A 13,891-nucleotide genomic window follows, 5' to 3' on the forward strand; every position below is an offset into this window, starting at 1 on the left:
TTCCCAGACAATCCTAAGATTTGCGTAGTCAAAACCTTACAGGAGTATCCTGATTTCATTTGACAGACCGTTTAAACCCATCTCAAGTCAGACTGTGTCCAGATGGCTGAGGAAAACTATGCAGCTAGTAGGGATTGCGTGCCACTTGATTGGTCACTCCACTAGGAGTGCCTCTACGTCTGCGGCTGCACGAGCGGGTGTCCGGGATAATATTCTGGTAGCAGTCGATTGGTCCTCGTCAGAGACATTCAAGCGCTTTTATCTGAGCTCACCACACAAAGGGCAGTACGTAATGTTGTACCTGAGTAACTGGCACCATGGAACATGTTTTACTTTATCTTAAGGACACAGATACATTTTCAGTGGGTGACCCACGTTTTCTCTGTGGGCCCTTTAGTTTAGAAACTAAATATTTTAAGCAAGAGCCGATACAACGTAGATTTGATTTTAGTGATGTACTATATTTCGGCTGGCCAAAGCAGCCTTCTTCAGGTACAATGAGAGTTTACATTGAATTGCTTCTATGTACATATATATATATAGTAAATGGATGTTGACGTAATACTGGAAAAAATGTGATAAAACATGGCAGTTACAAAGATTTTGAATTCAAATACTAAGAGTCACGGAAAAATAATAAAATAATAAACTGAAATCTAATACGTTTCTTCGCGGATATTAAGACCGTTGGGATCAATTGTCCTGCCTTTTAAAAATAAAAAAGCTTCCCTGGCCTTACGGATCGAGTCTCTGTTAAAAAATATTTTTTCGATAGGGATTAATTGCATGTCCTTGGAGATGTTGTGGGGAGAGGAGAGGAAATGTTCTGCGACTGTAGTAGGTTTGGATTTGGTGTTAGCGTTATCTAAAGTGCGGCGGTGTTCATTAAAACGGTCTTTTAAACGTCGTTTAGTTTCTCCTATGTACTGTAGATGGCATCTGTTGCATTGAATCATGTAGAGGTTTTTAGTTTCGCAAGTTATGTGGAAATTAATGGAGCGCGTTTCGCCAGTAGAGCAGAATTTGTAGTTGGTTAGTCCATGGAAAATGTAAGGACAGGTAGCGCAGTTTTTGCCACAGCGAAAAGAACCGGAAGGAAGTGTGGAATTAGAATGAGTTACATTGGGGGACAGTTTAGCTGTAACCAGCAGGTCTCGAAGGTTAGGGGAGCGCCTGAAAGCCACAACAGGTAGATGGAGGAAAGCATTTTTGCAGCGGTCAGAAGAAAGAAGTAGATTGTAGTGTTTTTTTTATTATGTTGAAGATGGAAGAAAGTGATGGATTATAGGTCGTAATGAAAGGTATTCGTTTGGGTTTGTCTGTCTGTTTAGGTTGTAGGGTATGTGTGCGGGGAATGTCTGCAGCCCGTTGTATTTGTTTAGTAACAAAGTTGCGTTTGTAACCTCGTTTCAGAAGGTATGTCGTTAGTTCCGTGGTGCGAATCTTGAACGTTTCGTCGGTTCGCCCTTTAGTTTAGTTATCAGGGTTGTTGTTTATCGGGAGTCTGAGCACATCTAGACCGGTTTCTGTCCTATGTATTGAGGACTACCACTTTCCTAGAAAGTTTTCTGTTTTATAGCCTTATGTAGGTTTACAGGCATGTATAGTTTCGTGTATCAGTTAATATATAGGGCTATTTAGCCTGGTTTCTGTTGAGGATTATGGTTTTTCATGCCAGTAACTCTTAAAGTCTGCACAAGTATTGCGAGTATCAGTAGTTAAGGGGGTAAAGAAAAAATTATATTTCCCCGGAGGGAAGGTACTTACCTAACGGGGAGATGTAGTTCTTCGAACTCCCTCGGAGACTGATACGAGCAATATTATTCCCCTAATACTGTCGGTTTTTTGTTCCTCCCCTCCCTGTTACTGTCATTCGGGACCTTCGCACTACTCTCTCAGACGAAGCAAGGAACGCCTTGAACTTTTTAAAATTGTGGTACCCAGACCGCGCGCGGCCGCACTCTGCACAAGTTTTTCTCGTATCCGTTTCCGCGGGAGTTCCAAGAACTACATCTCCCCATCAGGTAAATAAAATTTCCAGCGTAGGTAGCCAGCCAAGCTCAAGGACGTCTCTTTCCGAGCAGAAACAATTTAAGACAAAACCGGCAGCAGCAATCTGAACACGTACTCTTTCCTGCAAAAATGCGGAGAGTGGATAAGTGACGGAGTCATTAAAATTGAGTTTAGATAAGACGAGGTTTTGAGCGAGAGACTTCTTAGTCTCTTGCGGTGTCATATTCTTGATCTTTCTTAGAGTGGCTAGCACTATATAGCATGATGACGTAAGCTCATTTACATGTTCTGACCATGTAAGGTCCTCACTAAGCCAACTTCCTAACAACTTAAATTTCTCTACCCTATCGACTGCCTTATCTTTCAGGGTGAGAGGTGGAGTGTATCCGTCAAAATTATGGAGATACGCTTAGTGGTAATAACCATCTGCTTGGTCTTGGTTTCATTCAGTAGCAGGTTGCTATCAGCTGCCCATGACTCGATGCTGCTGAGGGTCTTTTTCATCTTGTCTACACCGACAATGATGTCTTTGGGAGTGGCATAATGTAGCACCGTTGTGTCGTCAACGTACTGAAAGCAAGAGGAACCAGCTTGTAAACAATCTTGCATGTCGTTCGCATAAAGGTTGAAGAGAACGGGCCCAAGTATTGAGCCCCGTGGAACTCCAAATAGGACATCTGCGAGACTAGATTGTTTGTCACTGACTTGTACAAACTGTCGATTATTAGTCAAGTAGCTCAAGAACCACAGAAGAGCTTGCTTGGACAATCCAATTGCGTGTATAACTTACGTATAACAATAGAGCAGTCGACCGTGTCGAATGCGTTGGAAAAGTCCGCGAAGGCAATGAGCATTATCTCACCATTCATTGCTTGAATTATGTCGTCCCTAAGACGTAAAAGAACGCTAGTAGTTGAATGACCCTTACGCTGTCCAGAGGTAGTAACTATGCAGAAGCACCTGCTTTTGATCAATGTATTCAAGGAGTTGATTTAAGGACGGTGCCTACTATTGTTATTGCGCATACATTCTGCGCATCTCGAGATACTCGGATTTCCTATGGCTGGTGCTTATTAATACGGAGATATTTTTGCGCGGTTCAAAACTATGCGAAGAAAGCAGAACTTTGCAAGTGATCTCGGTATCCAAAAAGAAAATTGGGGGTAACCACCCTTTTTTCAGAGATAATTAAGCTTCAAGAACGCCATACATTGCTTTGTATTTTAAAGCTTTTTACAAATATTGTTGATTAATTATCTTCCAAAAATGCGTGGTTATCCCCGATTTTCTTTATGGATTTTAACATCACTTGTTAAGATCTGCTTTTCCCGCATATTCAGTAAACCGCGCAAACATACCTTTCAATTAGTAGGCACCGTCCTTAAAACGAGTTTTTTACATACTTTAGAAATTGCTGTCAGAATAGCGATAGGTCGGAAATGATCAGATTCAATCGGAGAATCGACTTTAGGATAGGCGAAACACGAGCGACTTTTCAGGCCTCCGGAAAAGAGCCAATAGTAATAAAACTGTTAAGGATGTGTGTCAACGGCGAGGCTATGTTATCAGCGCTGAGTTGGAGATACTTTGCAGGAATCCGATCGGCGCCAGTTGAAGAGTCAGATATCAGAACTCATCTTCATTACCTCACTGTAAGTGACGGAGCGTAGATTAAACGAGCATGCAAGATGGTCTTCAGGAAGGGAATTAATAAGATCAAGAAGGAAATCTGATGAATTTGCCACTGATCCCGGCAAGCGTTGCGATGTTGAGCTGAAATGCTTGTTCAGGGCATCTGGGTCCGCCTTAATTGGCTGAGGACTGGGACGTAAAAAACTATGTATACTATTCCACAGTTCTTTGGATTTATTGGATGATGGGGCCCTCTTTAAAAAAGCACGTTTAACTGATTTCATCTTAGTCTTGATCTTGTTGCGCACAACACGAAATTTATTCCAAACACTTGCTGGGTTTGTTTTGTGTGCTAAATACCTAAGTACGTTCCGTTCTTTATGAAGTTTCCTGATATCTTCCTTGTTGAACCAAGGCGCAGGGGTTCGCGAAATTGTAGTTATACGTAGAGGAGCGTGCTTGTCCAGACAAGATTTAAAAGGCGAGTTAAGAATGTTTAGTTTCTCGTTGGGATCGTCAAGACGTAAAACAAGGTTAAAGGGAACACTACTCAGTTCTTCCTAAAAGCTGTTTCATCGAATCGCTTTTCATCGCGAAGTAACTTGTAAAGTGGTTGAAAACGTTTGACTCTTGCGTTCATAAACGTATACGGCCCATCATGATCACTAATAGTTGGACAGGGCAGCACATTGCAGTACGAGACGCAATTGGGCGCGTTGCTGATAATGTGGTCAATTAGTGTCTTAGAGGTTGATGTGGTTTTCGTTGGGCGCTGCACGTGCTCATGTTGGTTAAGTGACGTCAGCATATTGATATATTTCCTTACTCTAGGACAATTTGGCATAAGCATGTCCACATTTACGTCACCTGTGGCGACAATAAAACCATCCCAAAGCGGAACGTTCAACAGCTTGAATAATCTCTTTACTGTGTCGAGCCATGTTTGGTAGCCCTGAATAAGTTCCGCTCGATAGAAAACCCCTAAGAGCATTTCACTATGTTTATTGCGGCCCCGGATCTCTAGCCATAAGCGTTCCAAATCTGGTTCTATATTCTCAATGTCGATACGCCTTTTGTAGCTTATACCTTCCCTCAAATATGATCTCTCTTGAAGCACGCGAAGGTGTTCATCAATAAAGTATGGATCCTCGACTCCAGGCTCACTCATACAGATAGCATCAGAAAGTGATAAGTTTTGCTTACTACGATTCTCAGTTGAGTATGACACTAGGGACGTTTGGTGACAAAGTTTCAGCGTTAAAGTTACCATGTTGTCACAGGCAACTTGCTTCGTCTCCAAGGGTAACATTTCGGGATTTGACGTCATTTAACTGGTAACGGTAACGGTCGCCAGTTTGAATTTTAACGTTACCATTTATAGATTTTGGCGGGCTCATCGCTCGTGACGTCAAGGCCCTGAAGTTACTCTTGGAAACGAAGGAAGTTGCCGTTGACAACATGGTAACTTTAACCCTGAAACTTTGTCACCAAACTTCCCTTGTGTCATACTCAACTGAGAATCGTAGTATGGAAGGGCAGAACACTGAGCGTACGCTTGGGACACACCCATTCCTTTGGTGCAGATGATGATAAGCACTTTGGGTTGAAAACCTATGAACACTTCGCATAAATCATATCAAACCACGTGGAGCAAGCACATCGTGGCGATATCGCCACCTTGGAGCAGTATTTGGCGCGCCGCACAGGACCTCGAATAATACAGGCGCTGACTGCCCGATAGTTTGGGCTTCCTGTGAACGAAACGCGGTCTACTGAAAAATCGCGCAAAAAATGAAATTTCCTCTTCCATGATCCTATCAAGGTTCTGAGAATCATAGAACCACTGTATTGCTCTTTCCTCCTTCCAACAGATGACACACGAAACCACACTGAAGGGCAAAACCACATCAGGTGATTTTTCCCTATAACAGAACAAGCTTTGATCCAATATTTTTCAAATTCTTCGTGAAAAGACCGGTAGCTAAGACTGATTTTACGTTTCTCTTGTTGTACTTATTTCGCAGGATATCTGCCTAGGAATACCAATGGCGAGCAGTATATCTAACACTTACAGTGATTTTAAGTGCCCTCTATTTTGTCATAAGGAACACTAAGGTTTATGTTATAGTTGTATCCAGCTGTATCGTCGTAGTTTGACGAACAAATCTCCGGGATTCCTTCTGTTAAATTTTGGGCCGAAAAGTCAAATAAACGAATCACCCCTCGGTGTCTCCGGTGAAGAATCAAATCGTCTGCATACCACAAATCCTCACGCACTGACTTATTTAACGGAATGTTTGCTGTGATCATGCGGGATCCTTGAAAGTTACAGAGTCTGACAGGATGTCGCGCATGCGTCATCCACAAAGGCGATGTCATCCTTTGGTCCCACACCATCAGTGTTCCATCTTCTGCACCGCTAACCACTTTCCAGTCATCCATTTGCACAGTCGTTACGACTCGCTTGTGTCCAAGGTTGAAGGCAAGTACCATCTTTTCATTGCGTAGGTCAAAGACTCGCACTCTGCAGTCATAGCTTCCAGTCACCAAGCGGTGAGGTGGGCAACTGGCCAAATCCAAACACGTGATCTCTCGGTAATGTCCTCCTAATATGGAAATCATTTTGGCGGTTTCCAGATTGTACAGACGTACCTATTAAAAGTTTCGGAAAAAGACAATCATCGGATATAAACCTTTTACATTTTTGCTACTGATTCACAACCGTTAAATAGAGAACCCAAAGGTTCTCTATTTAATTCATTTTTTAAAAAAAACGAAAACAAACAAAACAAAAATTCTGAATAAGGAAAGGAGTATTTTACTGGGGTTAGGCATACATCCCTACAATTGGGTCAAGCAAGAAGCAGCTATCACAAATGACAAAGGCTCTTGGGATTGGTGCAGAAGACAATAAATTCAACTATGTACACATTAGAAAAAGCGAGGAGCACTGGCATCATGGTTAGTGCACTCGACTCCGAAGCAAGTGGTCTGGGTTCGGGCCCTGGCCAGAGACACTGCGTTGTGTTCTTGGGTAAGACACTTTACTCTCACGGCGCCTCTCTCCACCCAGGTGTATAAATGGATACCGGCGAATTTAATGCTGGGGGTAACCCTGCGATGGACTATCATTCCATCCAGGCACTTGTCTCCCACCAATAAGGCCAAAGTTCAATTCCCAGACCTAGTGTCAAAATGTGGATTGAGTTTGTTGGTTCTATATTCTGCTCCAAGAGGAGGTTTTTCTCTGGGTGCTCCATGTTTTCCCCTCTCCTCAAAATCAAGCTATGATTTGACATGAGTTGATTTGATTTGATTTGATTTGATTTGATTTCAGTGTATAATGTCCCCATTTCGTTCCCCACTGCTAAAGGCCTTGATATTTAAATAAAGAGAACCAACAAACTCATCGTAAAAAAAGGATTCTAGTCTAGAAAACTATAACAGGGCTCACTGAAAAAAGCTGATGAAGAGTGAGTGCTCTCACCACTTCACCAATCCTGCTCCCCTATGAAATCACAGGTTGTGGTCATCTGCTTTGTGAGCTCATCCCATTGTCTTCGTATGTCTCACCTTGTTTCCGAGTGTTCCATATCCATATGAACCAACTCCAAGAGCAAGTTGGTGAGAGGTACTGTCCATGCAGCTTAGTTTTCCACCAATGACACAATCTAATGTAAATAAAAGACCTCTCCCAGGTGCCAGGACTGTTGCAGTGTCTTGAGTTGCTATGGCAATGTGTTCTGTTGAAGAAATCCCACCACTGGCTGGAATGAACATGGCATGACCAATCTGTTTATAAACAAAACAAGATTACTTTGGATGCCAAAAATTACAAAATTAAAAATAAAACGTGAAAACAAACATGTAGTCAGCCACAGCTGATTAAAGTGCTCTGAGGGAAACACGTTTTTAACAATTTTATGTGTGTGTTTTTAGTAGGATTAATTAAAATTATGTAACTTAACTTGGTTAACAAGAAGGAGCTTGGCGTATCCTTGGTGTTTATTTGGTATACTATGTGGTGCGCTGGCAGGCCAATAGCGTTCTGGCATTGTTTGGGTGTTGTGTAACTCTTCTGGGCATGATGTCAGGGTGTTACAGCTTCCAATGGGTCAGCAGTATTCTGATGTGGTCCATGCATGCACATTCGCATGTGCTCATAGTTTTACTCTGTGCAGCCTAAGGGGAATTTTGTGAAGCTCATATTTTTTGGTGTCCCCTCCCTCCTCTCCCCTTTGTAGTGTTACTTAGTATATGTATGCAGTAGGTTCTCCACTGTTTTCCCAGTTCAGTGTGATGGGTGCTAGGGCTGGGGCTGAAATTGGTGGGCGGGGCTCGTAGCAGGGTTGCAGGTAGGGCAGGCTTTTGGGTTTTCTACCTACTTGGGTTTGGGGTCGGCGGTTCCAGGCCAAACGTTCCTGAGCATCCGACCTCCATGTGCAACTAAAGCATTAAAAACTATTGAAAGGTCACTGTCAGTTTTAGTCAAATGAACTGTTTTAAAATTATGGAACAAACTATTCCATTCTTTGCAGCAAAAACAGGCCATTACGCCCCCAGTTTCTGACATTAAATATCTTAAATATCTTTTTCAATGAATCATTCCATAGCTCTAATCCAAAGTCTTTTGATATATTTTTTCCTTACTCGATTTTCATAATTCCTTGATTCAGTGCATGTCCAATGTCCGTTGGAGTCACTCATGTGCACTCGGAGTTCGTGATCTGATACAGCAGCAAATGCAGGCAAGTCACTTGTTGCTACACAAACAGTTTTAACAGATCCTTCACATTGGCAATGACACAGAGGGAATAAGCTTAAGCTTGTGTGCCAGGCATAAGCATCTCCTGCAATCACATGACACATAATATTATTATTGTCACATGGTAGACACTACTGTATAAAATAAGTGTGCTGTCTAACAAAAAAAAATTTTGTTTTAAGTTAACTGTAGAGGTAGGTGCCAAGTACTGAGATAACTGTGACAACATTGACGAAATTTTTGGTAAAATGCTTTCCCAATTTTTGTATCATTAAACACTTTTCGTTGAATTTCCTTTACTAAAATCACTGTTTTTCTCCACTTACCCACCAATTTCCCACTAGTTGCACCTCACATGGTTACTTTCCATTTTTACCAAATGATGAGAAAGTTCTATCACCTTGGGATAAGAACTTTTTTAAGTACTGGGTATCCAGTACCAAGGCCTGGTTCCGAGGAATGGTGAATCCATAAAATTGCAAAGGGTCTTCATTAATGGGTAGAAGAGATCTAATCGCTGATTGGCCGCATGGGTCAGCAAAATGGAATTATCTTTGTCCATACAATAAACCCGTTATTGACCATGCATGACAAGATAACTGGATATTGGCTTCTTTGACCAGTATTTTTTTTTCTTTTGACCAAAGTGAAACAGAACACAAAAGAACTACAATACTTTCCACACATCTTGCTTCAATAACCAAATTTGTAGCATGGTCTTACCATTCTTAAATCCTGCAACACACAGAGTTCTGTATATAGCAGTGGATGTGACCTGTGGTTTGTGTTCAGTTTGTGTATCATTTGAAGTCATCAACTGTCTGTAACTGTAGCTAGATATATTTTCTTTATATGAATCTGCTTCCCAGATGACAACTGCTCCATTGGAGTATCCAGAGCAGATAGAATTTCTGTCAATTGATACGGCACACAGACTTCCACCTGTCAAGCAAATGAGAGATCGTCACTTATTAGAGGCTCCCAAATAATAAGACGCACTGGCCACACAGGGGCAGATCCAGGATTTTTCTTAGAAGGGGTGCACCCCTAAGGAATGGCATAGCTGACTGGTGACAATTTTTTTTTTTGCAGAATCCCAGTTGTATTAGAAAGCTGCAGGTGCACACCCCCTGCACCCTTTGCCTTGATCTGCCCCTGCCACATCGATTTCAATAAGCGTCATGAAGTGTCCCCTTGCTCTTCTTCGCAAGTTTTTAAGAATACAGACAATTATTAAATTCTCAAGCTTGGATAATGCATTTCTCATGCCTTAATTGGTTCACTCAATCTCAGTTATCAGCTGATATACCTTAGTTTCACCTTATATGGTAACTGATTGCACTTAGCGTTGCTAACCTAAAAAAATTTTACGCCAGATTTAGCGAAATTTCTCTTGGTATAAAGCAAGGATTTTCTTCCTTTTTGCGCTCGTATTTTGTACTTCCAAACTTTTGGAGTTTACAGAATTTAATAAAACAATTATTAGCACACAGCTAATTCTTGCTTGCTCTGTTTCTCTTACGTTATACCTACAGACAAAATATTTTATATATACGTAGAATTGACGTCACACCTACAGACAATAGTTTTATGCATGCAGAAGTGGCGTCACCTAACACACTAACCAGCAGTTTGATCAGTTTTGTCATGGCGGAGCTCAGCTCAGGAATATGCATAATAAAACAATTATTGGATTCAGTTTAAGCAAGATAGCAATAATTATCAAGGCCTCGGTTTGTGTTATCCTCCTTAGACTTCGGCTTCGGCAGATAACACAATTTAACTTTGGCCTTGATAATTATCGCTATCATGCTCAACCTCATGCAATAATTGTTAATGAATAAGAGTAATAACAAAGATGAGGATGAGGATAAGGATGATGGTAACAAATTGACCAATGGAATGATTGATGATGACATCGATGATTTCAACTGGGTACCTAAAGGCAAACACCAATATATCAGAGGGTGGCTCCCTTTTTATTAGTTTTTATTGCATTATAATGGCCCTTTTTACAGTTATGTGCTTAGTTACCAGACCTTTAAATGAAAGCAAGGCTAAAGTTGACCTTGTTGTGATACAGACCTCCCTGCTTTTGTTATGTGAATGATGTTGTTCTCATGCGAAAGCATGAGTTGGAATTTACATTAGAAAATGAGGTTTCTATCAAAGCACGGTCAACTGCAGCCTCACTTTAATTCATAGGTCAAGTAACTTAAAGCAAACAACCGTAAAATGGTCTGTCAGGGACTAAGGAAAAAGCACATTTTCCAGGAAAAACCCTTCTCAATGGAAAATGAAAACCCACTTACAGTAGTAATAAAATTACCGAAAGCATGGTTTGAACAATGTTCAAAAACTCATTAATAATTCATGAGCTTAACAGCCTATCAAAACACCGATAAAACGTCACGTGGATGAACTTTATACCTGATAAAACACTCCTTGTTAGTATTCTTTATGTAAAGAATACTAATAAGGCATAGCTTGTTTTTCTTGTATGCTAACATTCACCTCTCACAATCTGAACCATTGTTTTGAGTCTAGAGGGACACGCTCTTTGAGAAATGTTTTTGAAGCCGTTCAAAAGACTCGCAGCACATGTTTCATCAGGTCAAAAACCACTCGGCTACGCCTCGTGGTTTTAAACCCGATAAAACACTCCTGCTTGTTTTTTAAACATTACATCAAACCATGTGTTTCTCCCATGACAGGAAGACAAGCAGCTTTGGTTTACATTTTCAAATTTAGGCTGGTTAAGTGTTCACCTCTTTCGAACTCCAAACTAGACAATTTGCATATCCTTTCCTTCCAGTTCCTCTTCAAATTCCGTTCCTCTAACAAGTTGTGTTGGACAAATGCTTTCCAATTTGTTCTGTCTATTACAGCTGAATCCTTTTCTTGAATATATCCCAGCTTACAGCCCACATGATACCAGATCAGTTCATCTTCAGCCAAAAGTTTCCATGACTTGCTCACTTGACAACAGGCACACAAGTCTTCAAATTCAAGGTGAGAGAATATTTGAATGCCCACCTCCCTGGGTAAACTTACGTCAAAGAAGGGGATACTTGAAACTTCATCAATATCTTCAATCAGTTGATCTACAAGACTCCTTTTTCCACATTCGCTGATTACAGCATGCAATTTTGGTCTTTCACTATCTGCAACGGAACGTTGCCCGCCGGGCTGTGGTAAGCTGAAAAGGATAGTGTCATTTTGATTGGGATTGGACGAAAGAGATTTTGGTCCATGAACTGATAATCTCCCAGACGTTCCGCTATTTTCTCGTACACAGTTCAGAAAATCAAATTGATCTTTCGAATTACAGTCAAGCAGACGCTCATCATGTCCAGAACAATCGTAGCTGTTTCCAAGGAACTTTTCTTCCCTTATTCTGATATTGCCTCGACGGTTTGGACATTTGGCATCGGCTCCTCTGTCGCTTTGGGGACGTGATTGCTCTCCGTCAAATGCGTACTTCCTAAGTTCATTCTTCCATTGTAGTCTAAATAATTGTAATTCTTCGCTGTTGTAGGCTGTAGCCATCGGAAATGGGCTCACACCGCAATTAAAAAGTGTCAATATCTCCTTCGCGAACTCTCACAAAGTATAGTCTAGACTTCTCCATCGTCACTGGTAGGTACGTCATGTAAGTACTACGGCGTCGACCATTGCTATTTCGGGTAGGTGGGCGTGGCGTAGGTCTGGTACCTCCATATTCTTCAATTCGCGACAGGTTCAAAGCACAAGGTCACTGTTTTAGGGCCGACCTAAAAAGATAGAATGGCAGAAAATCGTCCCAAATCCCAAAAGACGGAATGACGGAAAAATTGCCCAAAATCCTTAAAGGCGAAATGGTGGAAAATCGCAAATGACAAACAATATAGAATTCAAAAAATTAATAATGGAATACATCTGAAAAACTACATGTAGCTTATAAAATAGATGGTGTACTGAGTTAATGGAAAATCACCGGAGGTCATTATAAGTGTATCACCTAAAAAAATTGATGTTTGAAGGGTGGTCGCCACTTGAGATCAAACGAAAAAAAAGTACGAAACGTTTTAAGGTTTGGTATTGACTAAACATTTTGGAATTTTACGAAAAAAAAAGTTCTAAATGTTTGAAGATGACGAGATTTGAACTTGTCGAAGCCACTGTTAGAGTAATTTAGTTCCTTTGACGCCCATTTAAAAGGAAGAAAACTCGTTCATTTATAATTTTATTAATTTTTTTGAGCAAAGGTGGTTATAGTTAGCATATCATCCGAGTGAACCATATCTGTTATTGACATGGCAGGCTTCAGACCGCTAGTGATTGGCTTAACCAAAGACGAAGCGAATCGAAGGCTACAGACTTCTTCAAAGCCATTTAAACTTTCTATTTCTGTAGTAGTACGTGCAAAGTGCTGTAAGATGCAAAATAGAAAATGTCACTTTGAGATACTGTACTCTACAGTAACTGTATTTCACTAGAAGCCAAGAAACTGTAGGACGTTGGTGTTGCGTTTTTTTCTCGTTTTTCGGGTTTCGTTCGTTCAGTTGCAATGAACTAGGGTTATAAGGTTGTAAATAACTGTAAAAAGGGTTGATTTATAGCAGCATTAAAGGACTGGTACAGCATTGCATTTATTTTTTGGAAGCATGCTTAGCCCGGGGGGATGTAATTCCTACTAATGGACTAATGGGGATGTGCCGCTGGATGGGGTCGCATTTTCGCGACTGGATTGACTATAATGGGGTTGTATTTTCAACAGAGTTCCGCACAGAGTGACTAGAATGGGGTCACAAATTGTCGGGATTTTGCGGGTAAGAAAATTCTGGCTAGTAGGATTTAAAAAATGGAAAGATTCGCGGTAAAAAAAAGTTGTTACAGAAAGAACTGTAGCGCTGTCGATTTAATATTTACCAGTCGCATTTTATTCCGTCTTTAAATTACAATTTAAAAGGCTATATGTGAGGTTAATGCATAAACAGAAAGTGACTAAGTTGGGGTCGCTAAAACTTCTTTTACCCAAAAGTGACTAAGGTGGGGTGTATGGTTGGCCATAAAATAGACTATGAAGGGGAAGGGGTTCTGAGAGGCCAGCGGCGCATACCCAGCGAAAATTGATCCAAGTACCCCCCCCCCCCCCGGATGCTTAGCCCTAACAAGCGTTAGATACCAACGGTTAGCGTGCTAACCAGATTTCGAGCAACCGGCCTCTGGTCTCCTGTTACACCGTAACTCTCCGTTATTTTGTTGCCCTATGACTTTGTAATCCTGTTACTCAATCTGCTATTTTGTTATGTTGTAACCATGTTATTTTGTTACTTGTTACTCTGTTACTTTGTAACCCCGTCGCTCTTTTACCCTGCGCTAGTTAGCAAGGTCAGCAAACTCAACAACTAAATCGGTTGCGAGGGCTTTAATCAACAGGAACGTAATATAACGAGCCAATACTTGAAGATGGCGATGCAAAACCACCGCGCACCAGTG

The 13,891-nt window shown here is 41.1% G+C and overlaps 1 protein-coding gene across 1 annotated transcript; it reads right to left on the minus strand.

Annotated features, from left to right (window-relative positions):
• Nucleotides 1-3,861: 3,861 nt before the first annotated feature.
• Nucleotides 3,862-12,066, minus strand: LOC137975704 (F-box/WD repeat-containing protein 8-like). The gene is made up of 5 exons (XM_068822858.1): nucleotides 11,179-12,066; nucleotides 9,134-9,352; nucleotides 8,296-8,495; nucleotides 7,219-7,437; nucleotides 3,862-6,297 (listed from the first exon to the last, which is right to left on the minus strand). The coding sequence occupies exons 1-5, from the start codon at nucleotides 11,957-11,959 to the stop codon at nucleotides 5,725-5,727; spliced, it is 1,992 nt and encodes a 663-aa protein (XP_068678959.1). The 5' UTR covers nucleotides 11,960-12,066; the 3' UTR covers nucleotides 3,862-5,724.
• Between the last annotated feature and the right edge of the window lie 1,825 nt (nucleotides 12,067-13,891).

Source organism: Montipora foliosa, chromosome 11 (assembly GCF_036669935.1).
Source record: "Montipora foliosa isolate CH-2021 chromosome 11, ASM3666993v2, whole genome shotgun sequence".
NCBI classification, from domain to species: domain Eukaryota; kingdom Metazoa; phylum Cnidaria; class Anthozoa; order Scleractinia; family Acroporidae; genus Montipora; species Montipora foliosa.

What these genes read in the sequence shown, in the direction of transcription:
- LOC137975704 (XM_068822858.1), bottom strand. Translation starts at nt 11,959, where the DNA reads ATGGCTACAGCCTACAACAGCGAAGAATTACAATTATTTAGACTACAA. An exon ending in TAGTTTGGAGTTCGAAAGAG is followed by an intron (nt 9,353 to 11,178) that starts GTGAACACTTAA and finishes TTTGCTTGACAG; the next exon opens with GTGGAAGTCTGTGTGCCGTA. An exon ending in ATGGAACACTCGGAAACAAG is followed by an intron (nt 6,298 to 7,218) that starts GTGAGACATACG and finishes AACTTTTAATAG; the next exon opens with GTACGTCTGTACAATCTGGA.